Source organism: Hyperolius riggenbachi, chromosome 12 (assembly GCF_040937935.1).
Source record: "Hyperolius riggenbachi isolate aHypRig1 chromosome 12, aHypRig1.pri, whole genome shotgun sequence".
NCBI lineage: Eukaryota > Metazoa > Chordata > Amphibia > Anura > Hyperoliidae > Hyperolius > Hyperolius riggenbachi.
Window position 1 is genome coordinate 21,039,908 of NC_090657.1, and position 19,553 is coordinate 21,059,460.

Sequence of the window (19,553 nt, forward strand, 5' to 3'; positions counted from 1 at the left end):
ATATTCCAGTTTTATTTTATGTTTAAATCTACTTTTTAAATTGTAACTGTTTTATTGTTTTTACTCAATTACACGTTCATTGAAGTTTGCCAGAGCTAAAATCTATGAACTATTGAGCCTTTTTATCGCTTTCCTGCCCTCAGAAGCCTTTTTTCTGCAAGGAAAGTGTTTTATAGTTGGAATTTATTATCAGTGAGGGTCACACTGTAATCACTTCCTGTCTGAGTCAGGACTGAGTCAGCCACTTACATACCTGATTATTTAACTCTTTCAGGCAGAGAAAGAAAAAAAGGAACACAGTATAGTTATTTGTGTGCTAGGCACTGTACATACACATGTGTATCTCATCATGTCACATGCCACTTCGGGTATCCTTTAAAAGAAGTATCCTAAATAATCGACTACATTCTGCTATATGTCACTTTGGTGCCTTTTTGAACTTTAACCTTACAATAATCCAAGCTTTAGCTCACGCCCTGAACTTTCCCTAAACTTCAAACAGACTAACCCTAAACCACTTCCTTAGAGAATGTTTTTCTGGGACAACCTAGACTGCCCAGTGACACACTGAGAAGCAGAGCAGCCATATTCTCACAATGCAGACAATACTGGAAGCCACTAACTGGTGTAAGCGCTCCCTCTACAGTAGAGGCTGAGTGAGACTTTCTCAAAGCGATAATCATCTCTTGAGGGCATTGGAAGCTCTGTCATTAGCAATAGATGGTCAATGGCTGTTTCATGTTTACAGTGAGGTCATATGTAGCAACATCAGGAGGACAACAAGAGAACGGTTATGTATGTGCACAGGATGTGGTCTTGGAGTATTGCTCAGCAAGCTCTTGCTGTGATGTGTGGGGGTCAGAGGTCACACAGGGACAAGCATCACACAGTAGGGTGGAGAGAATAGACACGTAACCGTACCCGTAGAAGTTTTATGATAAGTTGTTAAGTTTGTGTGTGGCCTGAATGCGGAGAGAGATTGTACTGACTTAGAAAAAAAGAGAAAAAAAAAAGCAAAGGAGGAGTTTGGCACTTGCATTCCACTATAAAAGCTTTATTCCTGCGGCTTCAAAATTTCCCATATTCATATACAATTCTGTTCAATCACTTTATTCTGCCATCCAATCGCAACGACAGACTGCTGTTTCGACCATACCCTGGCCTTTGTCAAGTTGCAGATAACTTATCTGCAACTTGACAAAGGCCAGGGTATGGTCGAAACAGCAGTCTGTCGTTGCGATTGGATGGCAGAATAAAGTGATTGAGCTATAACACTCTTCGTGTGGTGCCGGTCATTGAAGCTATTCATTACTGTGACCCCTTGGTACTGGGGTGGGACCGTGGCACACTTTAACTTTGGAAGCCAGCATTGGTGCTCCTGAGTCTGTATTTCTTCTATACAATTCTGTTAAATATCATGGTAAAAAAGTCCTACCAGGTCCTTCATACGCTGTGGGGTATGGTGGGAGCAGTGTGGGGCCTGACGACCGTTTCGCTCACTGAGCATCTTCAGAGGCTCTCAGAGACCTGGTAGGACTTTTTTACCATGATATTTAACAGAATTGTATATGAATATGGGAAATTTTGAAGCCGCAGGAATAAAGCTTTTTAAGTGGAATGCAAGTGCCAAACTGCTCCTTTCCTTTTTTTTCCTCTTTTTTCTAATGCATGCTGTTGTATTGGTTTTGAGCACGCATGAACCACATTGATCCAACCTGGTCTTTACTCCGGATGTCCTAAGTGCTGTTTACATACCCTTATAGAAGCACACTAGCGGTGTAGTGCCCGTCTACTTTTTTTCTATCAATTATCATCTAAGAGATTGTACTGAGTAAGTAAATGACAGTGCGGTACATCATCAAGTCTCCCTTCACTAATCCTGCTGATAAAACGCTGCTACAGCTGTAGTATTATAATAGTAATCATTTGTGATTTACATTCTATACCGCCAATATTTTCTGGGACGCTTGCAAACAAACAAGATGGACAGACAGCGGCAAAAGAGAGAACAACACACTTGGGTAGCACCCCAGGGCCCATATGCAATTAACATTTTCTTCTGAGTTATCTCCGAAGAGATAAATTTCATGTTCTCATTAAAATAACTTTCAAGTATTTTGCAATTGAAAAAGTACCTAAAAGTTGGTGAAAAAGTACTAGGGAAATAATTTTCAGTATTTCCTTGCTTGCTTTGTGATTTAACCATTTCCGTATCAGCAGTCTCTGCAGAGATTGCTAGTACTGTAAAACGCCACCTCCTGCCAAATTGCCACAATAATCCGCCGCTCCCGTCATTGTTTCCCCGTCGCAGGTCCCTCTCTCTGCCGTCCCTATGACAGAGATTGGCTTACAGTGATGACAGGTCCAGGAGCCAATGATAACGGCTCCTGACTGTCTCACAGAGCTCTGCCATCCTAGATACGGCAGGGTGAGTGTATTGCGGCGGGGAGAAAATGCAGCCATCGGCCAGAGTGGCGGGATGATTGAAATCTACATCCTGTCAGATCCGCGCTGTCACATGCAGGACGAAGATTTCAACTGCGTCAGTCTGCAAATGGTTAAAAGGCATTCTCCTCTCCTGGGAGAAAACTCAGGAGGAAAAGTGAATTGCATATGGAGCCTTGTGTGATCAGATAAGAGTGGTATGTGATACCACTTTTATGGTAGTGAGAAGAATATGGAGGCTGTCACACAGCGGTCATGCGGCAGGTGGGGGAGCGGCACCTTCACAAAAGTTGGATGAGGCTCGGCCAAGTTAATTTGCCAGGAAGCCGTTGCTGGTCGGGGGCCGCTGTACACATGTCTATTGGCTGAGGCGGTAGTTATTGCCAGCCTCGCCCAACTTTAATTAGGTGTGTGTGCGCGGCTTTAGTGATATGTCCCTGCTATAGTTTAAACGGAACCTAAACTGAGAGGGATATGGATTTATCCCTTTAAACCATACCGGTTGCCTGACAGCCCTGCCAATCTTTGGCTGCAGGAGTGGCTGAATCACACACCTGAAACAAGCATGCAGCTAATCCAGTCTGACTTCAGTCAGAGCACCTGATCTGCATGCTTGTTCAGGGGCTGTGGATAAAAGTATTAAAGGCAGAGGATCAGCAAGACTGCCAGGCAACTGGTATGATTTTAAAAGGAAACATCCATATCCTTCTCAGTTTGAACAAAGAGAAAAAGCATTCCCTGGACAAGCTGAGAATAAGCTTTCTGTTAACTGGTGCCTCAGGAGATTCCAAAGCACATCATACTAAAGCCCAGATATGGGTGTGTAAAGCAAAACAGAAAACAGACACTTGTGACTTGTTCTGTAATCAGTGTCACTTTAAAGAGGAACTGTAACGACAAAACGTCCCCTGGGGGGTACTCACCTCGGGTGGGGGAAGCCTCCGGATCCTAATGAGGCTTCCCACGCCGTCCTCCATCCCCTTAGGGGTCTCGCTGCAGCCCTCCGTGCAGCGGTGACGTCAATATTTACCTTCCCGGCTCCTGCGCAGGCGCTCTGACGGCTCTCGGCTCCGAAGTAGGCGGAAATACCAGATCGCCGTCGGGTCTGCTCTACTGCGCAGGCGCAAGTTTCCGCCGCCTGCGCAGTAGAGCGGACCCGACGGAGATCGGGTATTTCCATCTATTTCCGCGCCGAAAGCAGCCACAGCGCCCCCGCTGGAGCCAGCAAAGGTAAATATTGAAGCTACAGTCGGGTCTGTCGCCGGCTGTTCGGAGGGCTGCAGCGAGACCCCCGTGGGACAGAGGACGGCGTGGGAAGCCTCATTAGGATCCGGAGGCTTCCCCCACCCGAGGTGAGTACCCCCCAGGGGAGGTTTTTGATGTTACAGAGTCTCTTTAAAGGAGACTTGCCACTATGCAAAGTGGTGTAAAGCAGGGTTATTAACCTCTTGCCGACCACGTCACGCCGATGGACGTGGCCGCGGCGGCAGCCCCAGGACCGCCTAACGCCGATTGGCGTAAAGTCCTGGGGCTCTGTTTTGCAGGAGATCGCGCGCAGGCTGCGCGCCCATCTACTGTTTGGGGGGGCGGAGCTCTGCCCCGCCTTCGGGAGACTGTTAGACGGTGTGATCTCCGTCTATTTACATGGTGCAGCGCTGCGATCAGACCCCACCAACAGAGAGCTCTGTTGGTGGAGAGAAAATGGGGGGGGGGGAATCACTTGTGTGCTATGTTGTGCTGCCCTGCAGCTTGACCTTAAAGCTGCAGTGACCTTTTTTTACTAATAATGGCCTGGTCACTAGAGGGGTTTAGCCCTGCAGTCCTCAAGAGGTTAAGCAGCAACATATTCATTACATTCAATGGGTTTGTGAAAACTTCACTCGATGGCATCACTATAGCATCACAGAACTGAGTGTGCAAAATCTTTATTCTAGAGTCAGACTACAGGGCCATCCTCATGTCCCACAATGCAATGTGGCCACCTCTGAACTGCATGCTGTGCGCACTCAAGGGCAGAAGTTGCACAAGTTAAAGGAATGAATCAGAGTTAATGAAGCCTTCTGAATATTTCTATAACGCTTTTATATAGCACTGACATTTTCCACAACCCTTTACAGAGAACACTGAATAACGACACTAATGTTACCAAAGGTGCTCACAATCTAATGTCTCCACCACGGTCATAATTGCATCTCTTTACCGTAGTCTAGGGCTTTTCTGGGTTGAATCAGACTATCCTGCCACTATATTTTGGGAAGTGGGGGAAAATTAATGTCACTATAGGAAGCCTAAGTAAACATGGGAAGAACCTACAAACTATATGCAGGTGGTTTCCTGAGCCTAGTATCGCCCCTGTCCTGGCTTCTTCCCCCTCTAGCCTATACCTGGGGACACCTATGCTGAAGGAAGGAGCAGGTAGTAGGTAATCCGGATCTCCCTCCGTTTCTGTGTCTGTGTAGAGGGAGATATGTTTTTCATTGCCTACCACTACCCCTCCATATATCTGGGCTCCGTGAAATCCTATCCGGGGTCTGTGAAGTCTCGACAAGTCCGGACCCTTTGTTCGGTTTTTCAATCTGGATCCCCCGGATCGCCCAAGGATACTTTTTTTTTATTCAGTGAAGACTGCTGCTATTTTTACCATTGGTATCCGTGGCTCCAGTTTTGCTCCGGGGCCCAAAACGGAGCCAGGGATACATTTTTTTAAACAAATGTGAACTGACCCTAATAATCCCATTTCCTACAACAATGATTAGTGACAGGGTCATTTCACCATTATAAGGCTTCCTCTGCAGGCAAAAAAAGAAAAGGCAAGAGTGCCACCATTTTGGGAACCAAAAACACTCACAGTAGTCTTTGTCTGCGCCACATAGTCGGCCTCCATTTTGAGAAGTCGGGCGTTGGTGTCATCAAGCAGCTCCTGGATGTTTTCTGTGTGTTTCTTCTGTAGCTCAAACTTCTCTTGCTCCATGTCCGCCATGGCATTATGAAGCTATGAGTAAAGATGAGGAGCGTCATGTGATAAAAGTAGAACATTTCTCATCATCTCATGTCAGGAACCCCTCTCTCTATGTCCACCCATCACTGTAAAGCTTCAAGAGATTGTAAGGGACATCCCATGATAAGGAGTAGAACATTTCCCATCATCTCATGTCAAGAACCCCTCTCTCTATGTCCACCCATCACTGTGAAGCTTCAAGAGATGGTAAAGGACATCCCATGATAAGGAGTATAACATTTCCCATCATCTCAGGTCAGGAACCCCTCTCTCTATGTCCACCCATCACTGTAGGGCTTCAAGAGATGGTAAGGGACATCCCATAATAAGGAGTAGAACATTTCCCATCATCTCATGTCAGGAACCCCTCTCTCTATGTCCACCCATCACTGTAGGGCTTCAAGAGATGGTAAGGGAAATCCCACGATAAGCGTAGGACATTTCCCATCATCCCATGCCATGAAACACTTCAGCTCCTAGCCCGCCCACCCACCACTGTGAACCTACAGAGAAGAGAAGGTAAATACCGTGATAAGAGTAGGATATTTCTCATCAACCCTTGTCATGAACCCCTTCAGCTCCTAGTCCACCTACCACTGTGAACCTACAGAGAAGATAAGGGAAACACTGTGATAAGAGTAGGACATTTCCCATCATCCCATGCCAGGAATTCTTCCTGTTCTTTGCCTATCCACCATTGTAAAGCCATATAAGATGATAATATAACAGACAAGACAAATAATATTTATATTGCATTTTTCTCCTGGCGGACTCAAAGCGCCAGAGCTGCAGCCACTAGGACGCGCTCTTTAGGCAGTAGCAGTGTTAGGGAGTCTAGCCCAAGGTCTCCTGACTGAATAGGTGCTGGCATATTAAACAGGAAGAGCAGATATTTGTACCCTGTGTCTCCCATACCTAAAGAGCAGATAGCAAGTGGTATGATGGAAACATAAGTTAACTAGCACAAAAACAATACAATGGAACTGTATATCTCCAGCTTCGTATGTCTACATATCTATTGGTCAGGTAAAAAGGGCATTACAGGATAAATGGATCTCTAGTCTCCTGTATACAGTCCAGACAGGTGACTTTGGTGAGTAATGAGGACCTACTATACTTAGTGGACAGGTAACAGGGTGCATGATGAGACGTGTGGCTCTCCAGCTTCCAATATAGAAGTCAGTTACTAGAGACTCTGTACGGAAAAACTGCCTTCACATAGCCAAAGGACAGGTTATGGGGATTTATGGAAGATGTGAAGCTAGGACTTCGTACACTGCCTTGCAAAAATATTCATCCCTTTTTGTTGTTTTTCCAGCTTCATCACATTACAACCAGGAATTAATTTGACTTTTATTTTGAATATATTCACGTTGATGAAGCAGAACGAAAATAAAATACCTTTAATTTCATAAACAAGTTATTTAAAGTAAAAGTTGTGAGTGATAATGTATGGTTGCTTTGAAACTCTCTATGTAAGATCTGGACCAAACCAATTTACTTTCAAAATCAAGTAGTTAGTTGATTAGCATTCAACTGTGTGCAGTGTAAATGTTTTGGAATGGCCTATTCAAAGCACCGACTACAAAGTCATCTGAATTTGCATGACTTGAAGACTGCTGTACAACACCACAACCAATGCTTAAAGAGAATCTGTACTCTAAATTTTTTACAGCAAAAAGCATACCATTCTATTCATTATGTTCTCCTGGGCCCCTCTGTGCTGTTTCTGCCACTCCCTGCTGCAATCCTGGCTTGTAATTAACAGTTTTAGGCAGTGTTTACAAACAAACTAACCAGCTTGTGATAGGCTCACATAAGCAGAGTGTGTGAGTCATACAGAGCCTGCAGGGGGCCTGCAGAGGGTGTGTATCGCTTCTATCCAATCACAATCAGCCCTGCACATTCCACACATTCAAGCCTTAGCCCCACAGACATGACAGAGGGAAAAAGACTAGATCATATAACAGAGATAACACAGCCACTGTGCAATTAGGAAAGGCTGCAGTAAGCCAGAGCACATTAGAACAGGCAAAGGAACTTATAGGATAGAAGAACTAAGGCTGAAAGTTTTGTTACAGAGTCTCTTTAAGGACTTGGAGCAGCATTACCCTGCGGAATGTGTGAAAATACCAAGGCCTAGATGTGCTAAGCTTACATTCAATGAGACTTGTAATGTAAACGCAGGAAAAGGCGTACGAGAGGAATCGGCGCCGGTAGACTTGGGTGCAGTATACAGCCGGTATATGGCTGATCCTTGCTGCTGCACAAGTCTGGGCCGTGTTAAATACTATTCCCCCTCCAGGCTGCCATGGATGGTGGGGAATTAAGTAATTCGGATTCCAGTAATTGCTGGAAGCCGAATTATTGAATTTTAAAAGTAACATCAGCCGAAGTTACTGAGTGTGCGCCGCTATAGCCGTAATTCCTATTACGGCCTATGGTGGCGCCGGCTGCGCCCAAGTCTCCTGCGCTGGATTCACTGTGTTCGCTGGAAAAGGTAGCCTTACAAAATATTGACTTGGTGGAAGGGTATTTAATATCTATGAACACTCATGTTTTTGGTTTTTCTTTCTTAATTATTGTTAGTACGCACCGGGTGGTTTGGGTTACCCCAAAATGCATTGTTTTGACTCCTCGTTATAACGTGGCAAAAGAGGACAAACATTGAAGGGAGTGAATGCTTACATAAGTCTATGCACATAATAGAAGCTGTGTTCGGCAATGAGGACATTCTGTATCTAGAGGACGGGTCATAAAACATTAACATGGAAGATGTGGTGCTCCAGCCTCTTATAGGCAGGTCACATAATGGAAGCTATTATGGGAAAAGAGGCATGCTGGGAAATAATGTTATATATCACCTTCTTCTCCCACTCATTCTTCAGGGCATCTGTACTTTGCTCACACATCTTCTTCAGCTCCAAAATCTGGGCCTCCTTCGTCTCTCGGATAATCTGTGATTCCCGGAGGAGGGTTTGGACTGTTGGTATAACACAGAGGAACAGAAAGACAGAGGACATCATGGGAGACTGTGCTGTGCAGAAACCAGATACACAACCAACAAGTGAATGCTACAACATCAAGCTTCATGAGTGCTCAAATGGTTTCTGGAATTTACACATAACTTGTTTTGTGGGTCAAACAAGTGCAGTTTGAGTAGAAGATCTGGATGCTGTCTTCCTAAAAAATTCAGCTGATTTTGGGAAGCCTTAACGTGTACGTGTACTTATAGTTAAAGGACAAATGACTTGAGAGGAATATGGAAAGCTCTATCCATAAAATACAACGATACGTAACTGAACGAAGGCTCCAGAAACCAATTGCTAAAATAGTCTTTATTTTTAATGTTCATTATCTGTGTGTGTGTGTGTGTGTGTGTGTGTGTGTGTGTGTGTGTGTGTGTGTGTGTGTGTGTGTGTGTGTGTGTGTGTGTGTGTGTGTGTGTGTGTGTGTGTGTGTGTGTGTGTGTGTGTGTGTGTGTGTGTGTGTGTGTGTGTGTGTGTGTGTGTGTGTGTGTGTGTGTGTGTGTGTGTGTGTGTGTGTGTGTGTGTGTGTGTGTGTGTGTGTGTGTGTAATAGAGGAGAACATACAGCAGGAAGGAGTAATGGAAGCAGAAGCATGAAGAATAGGGTTGGTAGAGAAGAAAGTGGAGCAGGAGTAAAGTGTTGGGAACAGAAGCTGGAAGAAGGAGGACTAAACTAGTGGGCACCTTTTTTCTCCAACTTCCGGATCGTCTCTTCACTTTCATTTTGCTTGTTTCTGTAGAGGGTCTTCAGTTCCTCTGATTCATGATTCTTCCTGTCCAAAATCTGCCAAGAAAAAGTCCTGTTATCTCCCACAGAAGAAAGCCAGTGGACACAAATTCCCACCATTCCCTGGGACACGCAAGAGACACCGGCTTACCCATTTCCTGTCTCAGCTGCAGCACCTCTGTTCTACTGTAATGGATGGCTGTGCTGACCTCCGTGCAGGCCGCTACGGCTGAGACAAGAAATGAACTAGCTCTAGCCCTATCCCAATAGATCCACTGAGGTGATTCACTAGCTGATAACAGCGTTTATGTACATTTATTGCCCAGAGTAGCTGTATTAAGAAAGGGATTCACCAATGCCAGGTAGATGTTACGGAAGCCCTTTCTGTAGATACTACTGGTCAGTTCTGGACAATGTATCGTAATTCAAGCTGTCTACACTCACTGGACTGCCAAGCCAGCCAGCATATTTCTGGTATGAATGTTGGTACATGCGTAACCTAGGACTGGCAAGCAGTTACAAGCTGTGCACAGGACCCACCACATGACCTCCACTCTACAGGGAAAGAGTTTTATGTGCAGATATTTTTATCTTTATTACCAGGGTCCTATTTCTTCTGTCCAGGATGAGATAAAGGATCTCATATAATTCTCCCCAGGAAGCGTCCCATGACTCTGCCTCTTCACAAGAATTACTTTCATGCTCTACTCCTTCCTCCCACCTGACCAAATATTGCCATCTGTAGTTGGGACTTTGATGTGTCACCATGTGCAGTCCAGCACACTCGGACATAAAATTAGCTCAGTCATGTGATTTGCCAACCAGGGGCTTTGTTATTAGCTCACATGCATGGAATCCTAATTGAACCAAGAGCCATGCTCATTACTGGCCTTATTCACTGCCGCTGGGGGACTCTATGTCACAAGGGGTCATGTGACTCATATCTGACAATGTTGCACGTCACAGCTAAGAAGGAATTTACGTCCAGCCTGGCTTTCCTAAGAAGGAACTGTCTGACATCAGATGTTCCCTACATGACTTTGATCACCAGATGGAGGTTGAGCTGCACAGAATTCTAGAAGGATGTTATTAGACGGCCACAGCCAAACACTCATTAAAGGGGAGATCCAGCTAAAACATATTGTGTTCGCTTCCTTGTGAGGAGGGCTTAGGAAATAAGCCATGGGGAGATGCCAGCCCAAAATTTTTTATGTGTGGTCTCGGTTGAATTGGTTGTGACATAATTGAAGTGAAGCATGGCCTATAAGAATGGAAAATCCCAATAGGTCAGCCTATACATATCCTCTAAATAATGATTAGGCAGCTTGTCCCCCCAAAAGATGTAACCAGGTAACAGAATGTCCCCCAGATGGAACTAGAATCTGTATTGAGAAAACCAAGGATGCAACAGAGCAGTGCCCCAAGTAAGAGGCACCCATGGCACATGCCATACCTGCACCCCTGTAGATACGCCTTTGCATCGTGCCTTGATCATTCCCATCTACAAAGATTTCCTGCCACTACCTGCTGTGACTGTGTGTGGAAAGAGGTTAAAGTTATATAAATCACGGTGTCAGGAGAGGGGTGACAGTGATGTGAGGTCACAAAATGTAGAGAGGCGACAATGACGTGATAGGAGTACGAGAGGAATCAGCGCCGGGAGACTTGGGTGCAGGATACAGCGGTATATGGCTTATCCTGCTGCTGCACAAGTCCCGGCCGTGTTAAATATTATTCCTCCTCCAGGCCGCCATGGATGGTGGGGAATGAAATAATTAGGCTTCCAGCAATTGCTAGAAGACGGATTATTGTGATTTAAAAGTAACTTCAGCTACTTCTTCTGACGTTGCCGAAGTTGCCCCCTGTGTGCCCAAGTCTCCTGCGCTGGATTCACTGTGTTCACGAGAAAAGACACACAGTGATAATCAGTAAGCCCGTCTCTCACCTTCTGCACATCTCCATCATGCTTCTGCTGCATCTTCAGCTTCTCCTCGTGGAATTTAGCTTCCAGGGCTTTCATTTTAATGTCCATCTGGAGGAACAAACAAGTATAAAATATCTCCAAGATATCCCTGACCCCATGTGCCGTACAGATAACAAGCACACAGTACGGCACGGGGGGCCTAGTGGTCAGCAGAGCCCACCCAGACACATAATCTGCATGGAGTTTATACATTCTCTCAGCGTTTGTGTGGGTTTTCTCCAGTTCCTCTGATCTCCTTCCTAACACAAACTGCTGTCTTAGGCCTAGATTGCTAGCGCTTAGCGATTGGGATTGTGCAAAGAGATTTTCAGAGCTATGTGCGTTTTTGCAAATTCTTTCCAGCTGAATTGCTACAGAAAATGCTGCATGCAGCGCGTTTGCCATTTTAAAGGAATACTGTAGGGGGGTCAGGAGAAAATGAGTTGAACTTACCCGGGGTTTCTAACGGTCCCCCGCAGACATCCTATGTTGGCGCAGCCACTCACCGATGCTCCGGCCCCGCCTCCGGTTCACTACTGGAATTTTAGACTTTAAAGTCAGAAAACCACTGTGCCTGCGTTGCCGTGTCCTCGATCCCGCTGATGTCATCAAGAGCGCACAGCACAGGCCCAGTATGGTCTGTGTCTGCGCAGTACACTCCTGGTGACATCAGCGGGAGCGAGGACACGGGCATGCAGGCGCAGTGGTTTTCAGACTTTAAAGTCAGAAATTCCAGAAGTGAACGGGAGGCGGGGCCGGAGCATTGGGGAGTGGCTGCACCAACACAGGATGTCTGCGGGGGACCATTAGAAGCCCCGGGTAAGTTCAGCTCATTTTCCCCCGACCCTACAGTATCCCTTCAACAAAATCCCAGTACTGCTGTGGGAACACCTCACGGGTGACGTTACCCAAGCACATTTTGAAACGCGGACACTTTGAAAGGGATTTTGGTGTGAACCAGCCCTGAACTCACTTCCAAACATTGTGGGCTCACAGCCTCACCTCTGTGCCAAAAATGACAGCCAAAGGGACAATTAGTGATGTGATTCAAATAAAATGGTCTGAAAGGCATTGCAAAAAATAAAATGTGTATATTTTATATAAATACAGATTACAGTATTAACAAAATAATTATAACATTATCATTGTTTCAGGTATGGAGATCTCCAAAATATTCTGACAGCCATCCACTGTGTATATGAAGAGGTACAAGCAAGACGTGAGCGGAATCTACCCAAAGAGATACGAGGCTGTAGGCTGTATGAAGAGTACTTTTTTAAGAGGAACAAGCAGGATGGGGGAAGCAGCTGTTATAGCTAGAGGTAACAACATGTGGGGAGGACCATTTACCCATAGAAATAGAAGCAGGGTAAGGGAGGTGTAATTACCACAAAGAGGTACAAGCAGGATGGGGGAAGCAGCAGTTATAGCTAGAGGTAACAACATGTGGGGAGGACCATTTACCCATAGAAATAGAAGCAGGGTAAGGGAGGTGTAATCACCACAAAGAGGTACAAGCAGGATGGGGGAAGCAGCAGTTATAGCTAGAGGTAACAACATGTGGGGAGGACCATTTACCCATAGAAATAGAAGCAGGGTAAGGGAGGTGTAATCACCACAAAGAGGTACAAGCAGGATGGGGGAAGCAGCAGTTATAGCTAGAGGTAACAACATGTGGGGAGGACCATTTACCCATAGAAATAGAAGCAGGGTAAGGGAGGTGTAATCACCACAAAGAGGTACAAGCAGGATGGGGGAAGCAGCAGTTATAGCTAGAGGTAACAACATGTGGGGAGGACCATTTACCCATAGAAATAGAAGCAGGGTAAGGGAGGTGTAATCACCACAAAGAGGTACAAGCAGGATGGGGGAAGCAGCAGTTATAGCTAGAGGTAACAACATGTGGGGAGGACCATTTACCCATAGAAATAGAAGCAGGGTAAGGGAGGTGTAATCACCACAAAGAGGAACAAGCAGGATGGGGGAAGCAGCAGTTATAGCTAGAGGTAACAACATGTGGGGAGGACCATTTACCCATAGAAATAGAAGCAGGGTAAGGGAGGTGTAATCACCACAAAGAGGAACAAGCAGGATGGGGGAAGCAGCAGTTATAGCTAGAGGTAACAACATGTGGGGAGGACCATTTACCCATAGAAATAGAAGCAGGGTAAGGGAGGTGTAATTACCACAAAGAGGAACAAGCAGGATGGGGGAAGCAGCAGTTATAGCTAGAGGTAACAACATGTGGGGAGGACCATTTACCCATAGAAATAGAAGCAGGGTAAGGGAGGTGTAATCACCACAAAGAGGAACAAGCAGGATGGGGGAAGCAGCAGTTCTAGCTAGAGGTAACAACATGTGGGGAGGACCATTTACCCATAGAAATAGAAGCAGGGTAAGGGAGGTGTAATCACCACAAAGAGGTACAAGCAGGATGGGGGAAGCAGCAGTTATAGCTAGAGGTAACAACATGTGGGGAGGACCATTTACCCATAGAAATAGAAGCAGGGTAAGGGAGGTGTAATTACCACAAAGAGGAACAAGCAGGATGGGGGAAGCAGCAGTTATAGCTAGAGGTAACAACATGTGGGGAGGACCATTTACCCATAGAAATAGAAGCAGGGTAAGGGAGGTGTAATTACCACAAAGAGGAACAAGCAGGATGGGGGAAGCAGCAGTTATAGCTAGAGGTAACAACATGTGGGGAGGACCATTTACCCATAGAAATAGAAGCAGGGTAAGGGAGGTGTAATCACCACAAAGAGGTACAAGCAGGATGGGGGAAGCAGCAGTTCTAGCTAGAGGTAACAACATGTGGGGAGGACCATTTACCCATAGAAATAGAAGCAGGGTAAGGGAGGTGTAATTACCACAAAGAGGTAAAGGCAAGATGTGTGAGGAGCGCTTACTCCAAATGACTGTTTCAGGGAAAAAAATATAAAGTGAATTCAGTACATAACATGGGGGGCAGGGAGAAGTCTGTGTGCGGAGATAGGGGGTATGTAGCTAAACTCCAGGGTGTGTTATACAAACATATCTTCCTACTAATATTGTACATCCTCTTTCAGCACTTTGGTTTGTTAATAAAACTGTTTTGTTTTTTTTTTACAATAAGTATTACTTTATAAATTCTTTCTCAGTGTTGGCCTGTTGTAAAGTCTTTTCTTACCCCGATTTATATTGTTACATTTATCACAGGTGGTGAGATCTTTGGTTCCGGTAGGTGTCTACGTGGAATGTTTGGGAATTCTGCATAGATAAACATCACTGGGAGGAGGGGGCTACATACCGATATACAGAATATGTATACTGTATATATAGTGTTTCTGGTGCTAAAACCCATAAAAGTGGGTACAGTGTCTCAATAACATCTACTATGAAACATTGTGTGCTGTGGAGCCTTTCAGTATGTGGCATTTTACACCATCTGGCGTGGTAAGAAGGAGATTTCTCCAAGGTAGAACTGTTGTCTTCAAAAATAACAGTATTTTCCTTGCAGTTGTGATGCAGACTTTCTTTAGTTATTCAGCTTCCAGTGGGTTTCCTACAAAAAGGTTTAGCAGCTTTAGGCCCCATCTACACCATACAACCTTTTCTCCAATTCGATTCATTGATTCGATTCAATCAGACATGTCCAATCAAGATTCGATTAGATTCATTTTGCCATGGTTTTGCAATGGTAAATTGAATTGAATCGAATCCCGATCGGACATGACGGATTGAACTGAATCAATGAATTGAATCGGACAAAAAAAATGTATGGTGTAGATGGGGCTTTAGATTGTTAATGACTCTCAGTTAGCAAATAACTTGTGCAGTGAGAATGTGTGTGAGGGCTGGTGCACACCAAGAGCGCTTCTGAGCACTTTGAGAAGCGTTTGGCTAATGTATTTGAATGGGATAGATCCCACCAGAGCGATGTGATTTTCTCCCAAACGCAAACGCGGGTCCTGCAGCATTTCTGCGGATTTCTGAGGCGATACAGCCTTAGGCCCGGTTCACATTAGCGGCTGCTATCCGGAATCGCCGTGCCGGAGCCGTGCCGGACCGCATGCGGACCGGACGAAACGGACGCACGGCATAGCAATGAAAGTCTATGCGACCGTTCACATGCGTCCGTTTCGTCCGGACCGGAGCCGGACCGGATCCGGACTCCGGCGTCCGTTCCAACATGCGCTATTTTTTGGTCCGGCTGGTCCGGCTGACGTATCCGGACCGGAGCCGGAATGTTGCATCCGGCCAATGGAAACCAATGAGAACCGGAGAGCGCACAACACACTGGCTATAAAAACCGGATGTTATACCACACTTCCTATGCTGACTCTATGGTATGGTGGCCATTTTGGATGGGGACCACATGGCACCAGCGTTCACAGAGTGGAGCAGCAGTGACTTCATGCTGGAGCTCTTTGGCAGCAATATGGAGCAGGATCTGTCTGATAGCGAGGGGGTGAGGCCCTACACATCAGAAGACCTCATCCTACAGGTGCAGCAGGTACCAGCCCTGTGGGACAAGGGGGATGCGGACCACAGCAACATTAAAAAATGCAGAGGCCTGTGGAAAAAAATTGCCAAGCTGTATGTGGAGGACTTTGAGAACTTGAGCAAGAGACAGCAAGGCACAGAGGGTATGTTGACTAGAAGTTTTTTGGGGGGGCTTGTGGTTTAAGCTTGTGATGTATTCCACTTTTGCTATGGATTTGTGTCACCCACGTGTTGCCCACCCACCTGTTCCCCACCCACCTGTACCCCACCTGTGATGTATCCCACCCACCTGTACCCCACCTGTGATGTACCCCACCTATGCTGTATCCCACCCACCTGTGATGTATCCCACCCACCTGTACCCCACCTGTGATGTATCCCACCCACCTGTACCCCACCTGTGATGTATCCCACCCACCTGTACCCCACCTGTGATGTATCCCACCCACCTGTACCCCACCTGTGATGTATCCCACCCACCTCTACCCCACCTGTGATGTATCCCACCTGTGATGTATCCCACCCACCTGTACCCCACCTGTGCTGTATCCCACCCACCTGTGATGTATCACACCCACCTGTACCCCACCTGTGATGTATCCCACCTGTGATGTATCCCACCCACCAGTACCCCACCTGTGATGTATCCCACCCACCTGTACCCCACCTGTGATGTATCCCACCTGTGATGTATCCCACCCACCTGTGATGTATCCCACCCACCTGTACCCCACCTGTGATGTACCCCACCTGTGCTGTATCCCACCCACCTGTGATGTATCCCACCCACCTGTACCCCACCTGTGATGTATCCCACCCACCTGTACCCCACCTGTGATGTATCCCACCCACCTCTACCCCACCTGTGATGTATCCCACCTGTGATGTATCCCACCCACCTGTACCCCACCTGTGCTGTATCCCACCCACCTGTGATGTATCACACCCACCTGTACCCCACCTGTGATGTATCCCACCTGTGATGTATCCCACCCACCAGTACCCCACCTGTGATGTATCCCACCCACCTGTACCCCACCTGTGATGTATCCCACCTGTGATGTATCCCACCCACCTGTGATGTATCCCACCCACCTGTACCCCACCTGTGATGTATCCCACCCACCTGTGATGTATCCCACCCACCTGTACCCCACCTGTGATGTATCCCACCCACCTCTACCCCACCTGTGATGTATCCCACCCACCTGTACCCCACCTGTGATGTATCCCACCCACCTGTACCCCACCTGTGATGTATCCCACCCACCTGTACCCCACCTGTGATGTATCCCACCCACCTCTACCCCACCTGTGATGTATCCCACCCACCTGTACCCCACCTGTGATGTATCCCACCCACCTGTGATGTATCCCACCCACCTGCGATGTACCCCACCTGTGCACATAAAACATACACAATGACCAATTATTATACATCAATTTATTGTAAAAAATTAATACATTTAAAATCACTCAAAAACTTGAAACTCCAAAATAAACACATTTCAACAAAACATATTAAAAACCAAACATTCACCCTCGTCCTGGTGGTGTGGTAAAATAAAGTCTCAGTTGGTCCCTGTTCCGCAGTGACACTACCCTTGGCCTGGTTGCATACCTCCGCAGGGGCATTAGTGGAAGCACATTCAGGGGTTCCGGAGTCTCTCTTTCCTCCTGCCGCACAAAGTTGTGGAGGATGCATGCTGCCTTCACCACGACAACTGCGTTGCCCGGTTTCAGCAGCATGGGCGTGTGGAACACCCTCCACTTTGACACCAGGATCCCAAATGTGCACTCCACCATTCTCCTTGCACGGCTCAACCGAGCATTGAAGTGTAGCTGGCTGGCATCAAGTCCCCTGTCTGGGTACGGACGCATTACATGGTCGGACAGGGCGAAGGCCTCGTCCCCCACAAACACATAGGGGTAGGCCGGTGCCCTTGTCCCAGGCCAGGGTCTGTCACGGGGGAGACGCAGTCTGCCTTCCTCCATCAGCCGGCAAAGGGTCGTACGCTGGAAAATTCCAGAGTCATTGGAACTACCGTACGACCCCACATCCACGTACACAAACTTGTAGTCCGCATCTGCCACTGCCATTAGAACAATGCTGAAGTATTTTTTATAGTTGAAATAATGGCTGCCACTCCCCACGGGTTTCTGAATCCGGATGTGTTTCCCATCCAGTGCGCCAACACAATTAGGAAACTTGCACTCGGTCCAGAAGCCCTGGGCGATCTCCTCCCATTTCGTGGTGTCCGGCACAGGCATGTATCTGGCCCTCAGTCGCGTCCAAAGGATCCTCGAAGTCCTCACGACGATGCCTGCCACCGTGCTCTTCCCAATACGAAATGTGACATGTAGCGATGTATATGTTTGTCCAGTTGCGATGTACCTACAAGAGAAATAATCGAAATCAATTTTTCATGTCGTTACAGGAGAAAGGTTCAAGACAAGGTGGCGCAATATACGGGATGCATACGTGAAATGGCTACGGAAGAAAAAACTTGCCGAACGAAGTGGCAGTGGCGGGGGAAGGCGACAAAAAGACTACCAATTTGCCAAGCAATTGTCTTTCATCAATGCAAGCCTGGAACCTAGACTGTAAGTACCACTACTGTGGGCAGGAACTGAGAGCTCATTTACCATGACTTCGGCCATGTATTGCTATGGCCTCAATTCCCATGGCTAGCGAACTTTTCTCACAAGCTTTATCAAATGTTGGGTAGAAACGGTTGATAAAGTGATTGCTAGTGTTTGCTAGCTCTGTGAATTGACGCCACATGCTGTTTGGCACACCAATAAATATTGTTTTTATCTACAGGACTGAAGACAATTTGGAGCAAGAGGAACCGACCCAGGAGGCACGGTTCAGCAGTGAGGAGAGCTTGGTGGATGATGACGTCGCCGATGTAACCTATTGCCCCGAGGAGAGGAGTAGGAGGAGGGAGTCCTTAATCCCAACTCTCTCCTTTGATGATGACTTGGCAGAAGAGAGCTTGGATGTTGAGGTTGCAGGACCGAGTGTGGAAGAAGCTGAACCTCCACAATCGACCGCTATGGAAGCTCCAGGGGAACAAGAACAAAGTGAGGAGCACCGAGAGACTGCAGCACAACCAGCGCGCAGGGCAACCCCGACACAGGCCAGAGGACGGGAAGATGCTGCCACACCACCAGTGAGGACCACCACACCAGTGAGGCGTCGAGGTACCCTCCCCCCAACAAGGAGAGAGACAGAGTCCGAGATGTCCGGGGCTGTCTCCGGACTTCTCGGGATTCTTCAGAGCCACCAAACTCTCATAACCCGGCAGTTGCAAGATGAGGACAGGGGCCATATCATGGAGCAGTACAAGTCCCACATCACTTCACTGCAATGTGAGCTCGACGCTGTACATGGGCACTACAGGGACGAGCTTAAAATGGTGCATGAGATGCACAGAGGAGAAATCGACCAACTGCGTGCGCAGCATCATCAGTCGGTGGGCCAGCTGCAGAACATGATGCAGCAAATGCATCAACAAAGCAAGGAACTACTGAAATTGCAGGCACACCCGTGTTTTCACACTGTGATGTCTCTAATACCATATCTGGAAAAGGTGCCTTCCCAAAACCTGATGGCGTGCCATTCCAATTTGCTGGAGGTGATTAAACAGCACATGGACACGCCATTATTGCAACCACCAATTTTTAGACCCCCACAACCAACAGCGGTGCCCACCTGGCAATCATCACAGATGTACACCGGCTACAGAGGCAGTCAATATGGGCCACCGCTGTCAGGGTCCAGCTCATCCACGACCAGCACCCAAGAGAGTCCAGATTTCCAGGCAGCAACTCCCACCTTTTCTAGTAGTGGTGCCGATACAATTTGAAAAAAAAAGTCAAATTGTTCCTGGACATGCTCCTC

General features: G+C 46.9%; 1 protein-coding gene and 1 long non-coding RNA gene across 9 annotated transcripts in view; one reads left to right on the plus strand and one right to left on the minus strand.

Moving 5' to 3' along the window:
• Nucleotides 1-8,676, plus strand: part of LOC137542267 (uncharacterized) — a 109,592-nt gene extending 100,916 nt beyond the window's left edge. Inside the window, exon 3 of the long non-coding RNA XR_011025389.1 lies at nt 8,332-8,676. This is a non-coding gene — a long non-coding RNA (uncharacterized lncRNA). The remainder of the gene's footprint in view (nt 1-8,331) is intronic.
• Nucleotides 1-19,553, minus strand: part of CEP112 (centrosomal protein 112) — a 447,202-nt gene that overhangs the window by 346,451 nt on the left and 81,198 nt on the right. For all 8 annotated transcript variants that reach the window (XM_068264055.1, XM_068264054.1, XM_068264058.1 and 5 more), the window contains exons 9-12: nt 11,144-11,230; nt 9,156-9,255; nt 8,308-8,426; nt 5,294-5,437 (exon numbers count right to left, since the gene is read on the minus strand). In XM_068264055.1, the coding sequence (XP_068120156.1) occupies nt 5,294-5,437; nt 8,308-8,426; nt 9,156-9,255; nt 11,144-11,230 (450 nt within the window). The remainder of the gene's footprint in view (nt 1-5,293; nt 5,438-8,307; nt 8,427-9,155; nt 9,256-11,143; nt 11,231-19,553) is intronic.